The 10,799-nt window shown below is 40.0% G+C and overlaps 1 protein-coding gene across 1 annotated transcript in view; it reads right to left on the minus strand.

Moving 5' to 3' along the window:
- The window catches only part of MACO1 (macoilin 1), a 66,390-nt gene extending 55,591 nt beyond the window's left edge, over positions 1-10,799 (minus strand). The window contains exon 1 of the mRNA XM_027520024.1: positions 10,563-10,799. Coding sequence (XP_027375825.1) covers positions 10,563-10,642 — 80 coding nt within the window. The 5' untranslated portion in view covers positions 10,643-10,799. The remainder of the gene's footprint in view (positions 1-10,562) is intronic.

Genomic DNA, 10,799 nt, shown 5'->3' on the forward strand with positions numbered 1-10,799 from the left:
ACTTCTTCCTATTGGACATTACCTCTAGAATATTTGCCCAGCCTCTTGTTCAGCTAGTATCCTGCTAAAAGTCTTATTATATGTAATTGTAGTCTTGCTAAAGTGTGGTCCGTGAACCAGCAGCATCAGCATCAAGTATGAGCTTTTCAGAAAAGCAGTACTTCTGGGCCCACCCCTTATTCAGTCTAAGCTTATGTTTTAATCAGATGCCCAGACTCTTTAAACTCTAGTGTGCATACATTAAAATTTGAGAAGACTACTAGCTTCTGTATAAACGTCTCATAGCCAAAGAACTTCCACTGAATTCCACAATGTCTCAGAAAGAAGACAACAATCTTCTCAGATAATCAGTACTTATCTCCAAACTGTTAGCTGTCCATCCCTCAACTGGGAACATTCAAACTGTTCAGGGTCAATTTTTCTACATTTCTTTCTCAGTCACAGATAAGATCCTTAAAGAAATACAACTTAAACTAAATGAAACATTTCCACTACTACTCATCCTTCAGCATGCAGCATGAATATTTATTCAAAAAAGGCCTCCTTGACCCAACAGTAAAGACTAGTACCCCATTATACACTCAGAGTTTCCTGTACGATAAGAATCATATTATAGTTAAATAACATTTTGTATGACTCTTTAAATGCAAAGTCCATGAGAACAATGGAGGCCCATTTTGTTCCCTGCTTTATTCTCAATGCCCAGCACAGAACCTTGCACACCAGAGAAACTTAAATATTTGAATGAATGACCTGCCATGCATAAGAGTGTTTAGGACCAAGAGTAGGGCTTTTATCAAAGCACACACTTACAATAAAGGGAGAGGGAGAGATGATGCACAGGTGACTCGGAAGGGGTCTGAACACAGCAACAACAATGAAGATGACAAACACAGCTTCTTCCTGAAGGATGACCACGCGCCTGCTCCGAATCTGTTCTCACCAGTTTTTCCGTAAGGAAAAGAGGCATCTTATCAGCTTTGCTCTGGGTGCCAGATCATCACTCCATTTAGCCTACCTGACACTGGTTCTGACTACTGTGAGGGCCCTCAAAGTTATCTTCTATTAAGCCTAATATTAAATAAATCTGTAAAAATGTAAAAGCATAACACTCTTCTCATGGATTTATCATCACTATTTTTATATGAACTAGTATTTCAAAATTCTTGTCTTAATTTCTAATCCAGCAAAAATTTTAGATATAACCCATATAAACAAAAGCTCTTTGGACTCTCAATCACTTTTAAGAGTGTAAAGAAGTCCTGAGAGAAAATATTTGAGGAATGGTGGTCTACAGAAAGTCGTGCATGAGCATCAAGACTAGAATCACTGCTGTGTTCTGCAACCAATACTTGTATTAAATCCAAAAAAGGAGAGCAGCCTGAGAAGACCTAAGCTGTTCTGTATTTTTCTTTTCTATTCTGGGCCTCCTGCAGGCTGCAAAGAAAACCATGCTGAAGTCAATCACACACACACACACACACACACACATAGATTGGAATGACAAATCTTAACAGGATGAAATACATCCAATTTAAAAAGAAAAAACTCTAGAATGTAAATCACTGAAAAAAGCTTTCAAGAATTGTTTGTATAGCATTTTTCTAAAGTACTTTATGACTCAAGATATCAAAGACAGGTTTGTTGTAGTTCAGTCACCAAGTTGTGTCCGACTCCTTGCCACCCCCTGGTAACACGCCAGGCTCCACCATACTCCACTATCTCTCAGAGTTTGTTCAAAATCATGTCCATTGAGTCGGTGATGCTATCCAACCATCTCATCCTCTGCTATTCCCTTCTTTAATGCCAGGTACTCTAACCTAACACAACTGGAAAGTTTAAAGTTTTAGAATTTCTGCTTCAAAAACACTTTCAATAGTGTGGACGCTAAGGGTTTGGGATGAAAATGGGTGAAGACATTAGGAGAAAGAAGACAAGCCAGAGGCCCTAAAACCTGTGCTAACATTGCATAAACATCAGAGATTTATTTCATAAGTGAATCAAGTATTATGCTTCATATCTTCAACAGTAAAGATCATCTACCTAATCACACTTAACATTTACATTGCCCTTATGCTCAGTTGAAAAAGAATCCGCCTACAATGCAGGGGACCCTGGTCTGATTCCTGGGTTGGGAAGATTTGCTGGAGAAGGGATAGGCCACCCACTCCAGTATTCTTGGGCTTCTCTGGTGGCTCAGCTGGTAAAGAATCCATCTGCAGTGCGGGAGACCTGGGTTCAGTCCCTGGGTTGGGAAGATCCCCTAGAGAAGGGAAAGGCTACCCACTCTGGTATTCTGGCCTAGAGAATTTCATGGACTGTATAGTCCATGGGGTCGCAGAGTTGGACACGACTGAGCGACTTCCACTTTCACTGTGTAACTCTTCCAAAAGCTTTCATATTAAAATTATCTCATTTTTATCCCTACAACTATCACATAAGCAGGGCTGTTATTGCCATTCAATAGAAAAGAAACCTGAGGAACACAGAACAGGCTGCAGGGCACTGCTGAAAGAGCACGGGAGTGGAAGCAGGGAGACCAGAGAAAACAGAGTGAGTTCTACATGCACTGTTGTGTTGCTACTCAAAGATAGATAAATTTCCATGTATAAAACAATGGGTAGGATTAACTGTGGAGGAAAACCAAGAAACTTGTATATAAGACAGAACTCTATTTCTATTAAGAAATACTTGTTTATCTATATGGATCGAAGAAGAAACCATACTTATAAATTATATCACAGTGCTCATTCCAGAACAGGAGAACTAAGGTTTTTTACATTAGACTTACACATTGTCATACTGCTTTAGTTTCTCTAACAAGCATGTGTTATTTTTCTCAACTCTTCATTTTGAAAGTTTTAGATTTATAGAAAAGTTGCCTAAATACTACAAAGAATTCCCTTATATCTTTCCACTCAGATTTCACAAATGATGAAACATTTTATCAAGTTTCTGTCATCACTCTCTCCCTATATATGTGTACATTTTCCCCTGAACCATCTGAAAATAATTTGTAGACATGTCCCCTTCATTATTTTTTTAAAAACAAGAATATTTTCTTATAAACCACAGCACAATTATCAAAATCAGGAAATCAACACTGATTTAGTACTATTACTTGACCTATAGACATTATTCTAATTTCAGTAATTATCTCTCTAATGTCCTTTATAGCAACAGACAGACCCATTGATCAAGTCCAGGATCCAGGTCAGGATTCAGTCCAGGATCACATTTTGCATTGTTGTCACACCCATACTGGATTGTTTAATAGAAAAGAGATTCTCATTTTGAGAAGGAAAAAAGATCAATGTCCTTGCACAGGACCCTCCTGGTAGCTGCTGCTTCACCTGAAACATGAAGATAAGGACACCTGTTCTACATGTAGTAGAGTCTGAGAGGACCAAACTCTGCTATGTTACTGCATGTGAACACCATCCAGAAAGGATGAAGTAGCACAGTAAGTAAGAGAGCACAGACTTCAGGGTTAGACAGATAGAGGCCTCTATCAAGTACTGAAACCTCCTGCAATCTCAGTTTTCTCATCTGTGAAACTAGTATCTTTCCTGGAACTAAGTAACAGAATGAAAATAAAATTATAGTAACAACAGTATAAAAGAAATCAACTTTTCAAGCAACCATGCCTGTGTCAGATACTATGTTAAGTATTTTACATGACTTAGGTCAATTATCCTTATAACAATCCTAAGTGGACAATATTATTTAGTATCCTCATTTTACAGATGAGAAAACTGAGGGTTAAAGCAGTCATTTGCCTGCTTTAAATCACATAACCAGTGTCAGGGACATTACTTGAACCCAAGTTCATATGATGTTAAAGCCCTTATGCTTAACTATCACATTGGACTTCCCCATCTTCTTACATGCACAATAAATATTATTGCCCTTCTTTATATCCCTCTGTATGTATATATTCAAGTTACATAATTCTTTAATTTTCCAGGAGAGCCAAGCTTTAAAAAAATAAGCTAAAACACTTTACAAAAGAATAAATCCTCAGTACCTTAATTCACAAACTATGAATCAATAAACTTAATTTGTAAACACTATTAAGTTTTAAAAGCAGAAAAAGATGCTAAAGTCAAAGACTCTTTACAGAAATAGCCATGGCACAAAAGATGGGACAATTCAAGACTGCTCTCCAATAATAGTCATACTCACAGAATGGTCACTGTAATAGAGAAAGATGTAATTTAAAAAGAAAAAGACGACTCATTTTTTAAAAAAGCCAGAAACACAATGAACCACGAGGTATAGTTTGTCAAGCCTAGAAAAAGACAAGAAAATAATACTTATTACATCTAGAAGACTCCAACCTTAGTATTTCTATCATCTGAGATAGGGGTTTTTGTTTGACCAAGAAAACGGTCCCCATCCTCTCCAGAGCTCAAGGGACCTCACTAAGAGATAGGCAGAGTACTGACTTTAGTACAGAGTAGCTTATTTGGGTTTTAAAAGTGTTTTGAAGATGAGCAAAGTAATAATATAATTTTAAACAAGAGTGTGATTACTTCTAGCCAACTCCCCTGCTCTGGGTAGGAAGCAGATCCCAACAGCCTTAATGAATCAGTGATTCCTATGGATACACCTAAAGTGGACTGGGCGCACCATTTCAAGCCACTAAATGCAAAACTTCCAAAACAGAAATGGCAACAGAGGAGGATGGGGTGAGGGATAAATGACTTCTGACGTTATAACCCTGTGAGTCAATGTCAGCACATGGCTCTTAAGGATGGCAGAGGTAAAAATACAAAGGAAGGAAAGCCAATGCTATGAAGGGGCTTCAAAGTCGGGATGACAGGCACCTTAAGAAGGCTGATGAGCTGAGGCCAATTTGATGTCAGTTAAACTAAATGTCAAAGTAAAGACAGAAAGCCTCAAAGAATATACTCTAATAGTTGATTACCTTTTTTAAAAAAAGTTTCCATTACCAGAATGCATTTCCTGAAGGTGAGAGACCTTGAGGAAATAGTTACTCCTCAGGTATTTGAAGAAATCCATGATGGGAAAAAAAAGGGCAGCAGAGGGTATGTGTTTCTCCTGTTGGTATGTACCATTCTACTTATGCAGCTTGTTGAGAAGAAATTTATTTTTTCTTCTGGACCTATTTCTTGAAAATGATCCAAGTAAAATAATTACACCCAAATCTGGGAAGCCTAGAGAATAAAGTAATAGCTATATTTGAAGGGCACACTAAATTTCATCAAGAAAAGTAACCCAAATTATAGTATTTCACTTTGAGGTTTCAACTAAGTTTATAAAATTTCTATCTGATCCTCCAGACTCCACAAGATATATGTTCTATCTTGTTATAGCCCCTTAAGTCTATCATCTGGATGGTAGCCTAGAAAATGACAGAACAAAACACACATATAGCCACATAAAACCCCAAAGGGTTAGTATCTGGGAAACCTGGGAGAAATGGCCAAAGAAAAAGACTCTGGAAATAGAAGTGCTTACAGAACATGGATTGGGTCCACAGTATACAGGTATATAACAAGAAAGTGAAAATAATAAGCTATTGAGATAACTATTAAAATCAATCTCCAAATCAGTGAGGTTCAAGAAAAGCCATGAGAAACTAATATGAAGAAAAAGGAAAGTATCATTAATAAAACAGGATGCTTTTAAGCAAATAATCTGAAATACTGAAATAGATCATGTTCACTCCCTTCCCCACCTCAACTGATAGCAGCAACTTAAAGTAATTTTCAAAACATCTAATGAAACTAAACTGTCAAGAACACTCAGACAAGAAGAATCATAAATGAAAGCTGGAGGAAAGTACTTTATTTTTTTAAGGTAGTACACTACTAGCAAAAATAAAGTACAGAATTCCAGTGTGGAAGATTTGTTTAAATGTATTTCACAGAAACTACAAATATAAGAGTTAAGCTAAACACCTCACTAGAAAGGTTAGTGAAAACATTTCAATTCCTAAATTTTCCATTGTATTTACCCCTTTTCCCAATATCCCTCTAAAACAATACTGCGTTTATCACTTTTCTGTCAAGTCCAGCACCACTGAAGTTAAGGTTTACAAGATGATCAAAATGCTTTTAGGCTGTGAGGTTGCAACACTGGTATCTGGGGTTTCAGTTGCAGAACACATGTACAATTAAGGCAGCCAAGGGTCAGGCCAGCCTGGAGTGGCTTTAATAAGCATGGCCCAAAGAAGTCTAAAACCAGGCTTAGGAAACATCATTAAGATGGTAGGAAAAGCAGTGAAGTGAAATCTCTGGAGATGAGATTATTCAGACAAGGGTCTGAAAAAGGAAATTAGGAAGCTGAGAAATATATAAAGTTTGACCATTTACAGAAAGTCAAAGGCCAGAAAATTCTCCTCTGAAATAAAGATGGGAAAAGTTATGGTACATATCAGGGAAGTCCCCAGTCCTAAAATGTAAAAGTCAGGTACAGTATTACACTGCTTAACCTGCAGGCAACATATTACAAGCAGAACTCAGCACACCATGACAGGAAGTATCCATAAATCCACAAGTGAAGGGGTGCTTCCTTCAACTACCAGTTTGAGATATAAAATAATTTACGGAAGCTTAAAACACACGCATGCCTTACTTAAAATTCTTATTATACTTACTTGGGTAAGCAATGATTTTAACTGCGGAGACTTTAAACATAAATGTTTCTGCCTCTGTCTCCTACTCACCAAAGCTTGTCTTCTCATCTTCCTATTATAAAGTCAGTAATTCTCAGAGGGGGTGGGGAACCCGGCAAGATGAAAGGTGTGGAACCACATAGAATTCCCTTAAGGCTTTTAAAAACTACATAGCACTCCAACCCCATCGCACCTGAAGAATCACTGCATGGAGTAATTAGATATTACTTTGGGGAGTGTCTGGTGCATGTGTGAAGGCAGATACAGGGAGAGAGTCACTGCCCTAAAAGCCAAGGGCTTCTGAAATATTATAGTTAAGTAGACTTATTCATTTTACTTTCTCTTATTAAAAACTTTTTTCATAATTTCCAAAGTACTTTCACATCAATTTCATTTGAGTATATGTATTTCCTCACTTAGTGGTGACTGCCTACTTCATCGTAAAATAGCACAGGGCAAAGTAAGTCTGTTAATGCATCAGGTAAACCAGCAAGCGAAAATTTAATTCAACTAAAATATTTCTACTTGGACAGAACTCAAAGTTCTCTGGAACCTCAAAATCACTATACAAATTTAAGAGGGAATTATTATGGTCTCCTAGACTGTAAACTCCTTGAAGACAAGAAATCATATCTTATCCTGCATCCTCCATAATTACTTAAACAATGACGGTTCTTAAATGAGTGGAACGGATTGGCTTATATGGATTTATTTACTAATTCACTTGCTCAACATTAAGCACTGAATTCCTATTCTCTGTCAGGTTCTGTGCGGGCTCAGATTTTTTCAAAATGGCACTGAAGTTTTAGCTCATAATGATGTAAAAGAAAATGATCACCATTCCTATTTCCTTTCTCTTATTTTTGATTATTAACTTGACTGAAATAACATATTTCTAATACATTTCAGTTTTCAAATGATGGGTATATACATAAATGCAGGTAACATTAACATAATGTTAAAAATTCATTTTCCATCTACCTTGCCCCGAAACAGAATTCTACCACAGCCATACTGATAATAATGGTATCATTTGACAATCACCTCCGTCACAGTTGCTGGATTGCAGCCCATGATTAAAAGCATCTCAGCAACAGGGATTTTTTTTTTTTCCTCAGCAAGACCAAGCAGCAACTGATCCCTTGTTTTGACTACTCAACTTTTGTTGATAGTTGTAACAAATTTTATGGTCTTTCCTGACTCCTTTAAAAAATAAACCAAATATGGTAAACTGTGATAACAACAACATGCTAAATAAATAATTTTGTATTAAGATGCTAGAATTCATACAGAATTTCACAAACTGGACATTATCTCCTTTTAGTCCTCAAAACTCACTTGACAGGTGAGAGAACTAAGGCTCAAAGCTGTGGCTGTCTTGTCTGTCCCAAACGGCAGAGCTGGGACACTCAAGTCTGAACCTAGGTCTCCTGACACTCTCAGTCCAGTGCTCTCTTCACCACAGCTCCCTCCTTGTTAGCCCAAGCTCAGAGCTGTGCAGACTGAGAACATGCAAATATTAAGTCCATGAAAGGTTACGCTATGAAACAGTAGATAGTGGTTATCAGAACTGTCAACAGAGCCTCAGAAAAAAACAAAGCTCTCTATTTAATGAGACCAAAATTGGCCAGACGTTGAGAAACAAAATGGGCAATAGATGGTGTTACAAACAATTTAGTGTAGACGTAAATGCGATGAACAGAAATCTGATACTCACAAATCCTCAAACACCACAACTCATAACTAGTTCACTCATTCTGTCTGCTTCAGAAATAACTGGAAATTTTCTAAATCTCCTTTGAAAACAAAACTGCAAAAAACCTTAACACTATGATCTTGTTCTTCAGATCATAATATTCCATAATATAATAATATAAACTAAGAAACAGATAAGTAAATTGAACCACTCACTTGATATATGGTGCTCTGAGAGAAAAGACAGAAATATATGTAGGTCTTTTATTAACATTTGACTTAAAGAGTATCAAAGAGAAGCTTAAACAGATTTGAGAGCTGAAACACTATTGGTTTTTCACAATCTTACAGATGAAACTCTGAACAGTTGTATAGAGTATTTACTATTAACCTTTAGGGTAAGAAAATTCAAATTTCAAAAGTTCATTAGTAAAATAATAGAACTTCATTAAACAATAAATTCACATCTTCACACTGATGCACACTAAGTGGTAACTATGGAGCATATACTAAACTGCCCATGTATGTTCAAATACAAAAGAAGCTGAAATACAACAGAAAACATGGAAACAATATGGAATTCTCAATCTTCTGACTATAAACAGGTGCATTTACGTTAGCCATTCAAATAGCAGGGTTGTCCTTGGTTTACCAACTCTGTTTAATATGCTTTCTCTATTGTGTCACCATTAATATTAAATTGTTCAAATCATTTTCAATAGGCAGGGGGAAAACCCTTCCCTTATTCAAAAATTATAGTGTGTGTAACTTGAAGAGAACTTTCCCTCATCCATTAAATTTGCAGGAAAAATGTTTTTTTTGCTTTTACAGCTTTTGCTTAATTGGTCAGGTTTGATTGACTCAGCATGGATTTTTGGCCTGCTTGACTTACTGCTATACTCTTACTAGCCAGAACAGGGGCTGGTCCACAGTGCAGGTATTTGTTGAATGTATGAACTCCTTCTATGATCTGTGGCTCCTTACATAAGAATATATCCAACAACTTCTTACTTTAACTGACTTAACTGCTTTTAAGCTTGAAATAAAGAAAACATCCAATGTTTACATCAGTCAGCTGCTTGTGAAAAGCAATCTTTCTAAATGTGTAAACAGTAGCATAAACAAGGTGTCCAGCTATGCTCAGGCAACTTGGGTGTCATCAGTTACCTCACATATTTCTCTAAGTTCCACAGCTAAAAGAGCTAAACTGTAAAACACCGCCAGGACTCAATTTAGCTTATATGCACATCCTGAGAATTCTCCTTTGTAAACTAACCACTTCTCCTCTAAAATCATTTCTTTATCAAAGCAAGTACCATTTAGAATTAACACAGTGAGAACCAGAAAATAACAGTCGAACACAAACGCTGCTGAGGGAAGCTGGGATGGTCCCTTAGTTGCCCCGTGAACCTGTTGTCCTATCCCTCGGTATTGAATTCAATTTCTATTTAAAGGGACACGGCTTTGCTTTGGGGAGGATTAAAAACAAAACAAACAAACAAAAAAACCGTGAGTTTGGAGAAAAAAATCCCTTTTAACGGGTTCGAAGAAAACTATCTGCTTAGAATTGTCAAAATAATGCGGCTGAGAAAAGGGTCATCTCGCCTGAGTCTGGAGCGGGGCCACAGCGCATGATTTGGGGGGTGGGTATGAGCTTCAGCAGTCGGTGTCAAGTTTGAGATCCCGTAAGAGAAGTAAAAGGCGAGAGGGGGCAACGTGACCACCTGCCCGGTCAGCCGAGGGACCGCGGGGGAGCCCCTGTCTGCTCCCAACTTTGTCAGCCTTCCTCGTCACCGGGGCATATGGTCCACGCGCCTCCCAGCCCGGGCCGGCGACTCCCGAGCCAGAGGGGACTGAGGGGCGGGGAGACAGAGGCGGCCCGTGGACCCCGGGAGCGGCCCCGAGGGCCCGGCGGGCACCGGCGGGGAAGGGGTCGCCGCCCCTCCCCCCCGGCGGGGCCCGGACGCTCCCAACGGCGGCGTGGCGGCTCCCTCAGCCCGCGCCCGCCGCGCCCTCGAAGCCGGGCCGGCGGCCCTCGCCACGCCCCGCGCTCCCCGGGGCGGACCCCCGGGGCCCCCTCCCTTCTGGGCAGCGCTCCTCCGAGGAGCCCCCGGCGCGGGCGTGCGGCCTAGTCGGGGTTACATAACGGGGCCCGGCCCCTCCGGAGCCGGCCGGGGGGCCCGCGGGGCCCGCGCCGGCGGAGGCGGGGGGCTCCGCCACTCACCTGCCGTAGATGCCCTCGGTGATCCGGTTCCGCTTTAGGGGGCGGCGGAGCTTACTGCAGTCGGCGTTCCGCCGCTTCATCCTCCCGCTGGGGGGCCGGGTGCCCGCGCCGCCGCCGCCGTCTCTCACCTCAGCCGCCGCCGCCGCCGGCCCGCCCCGCGTCGGGCCTGGACTCTACCCCTGGGGCCGGTCACACAGACATGGAGCCAGCACCCGGGGGGGAGGGGGTGGGACGGGG

The sequence above is a fragment of the Bos indicus x Bos taurus genome, chromosome 2 (genome assembly GCF_003369695.1).
Source record: "Bos indicus x Bos taurus breed Angus x Brahman F1 hybrid chromosome 2, Bos_hybrid_MaternalHap_v2.0, whole genome shotgun sequence".
In the NCBI taxonomy this organism is placed as follows: domain Eukaryota; kingdom Metazoa; phylum Chordata; class Mammalia; order Artiodactyla; family Bovidae; genus Bos; species Bos indicus x Bos taurus.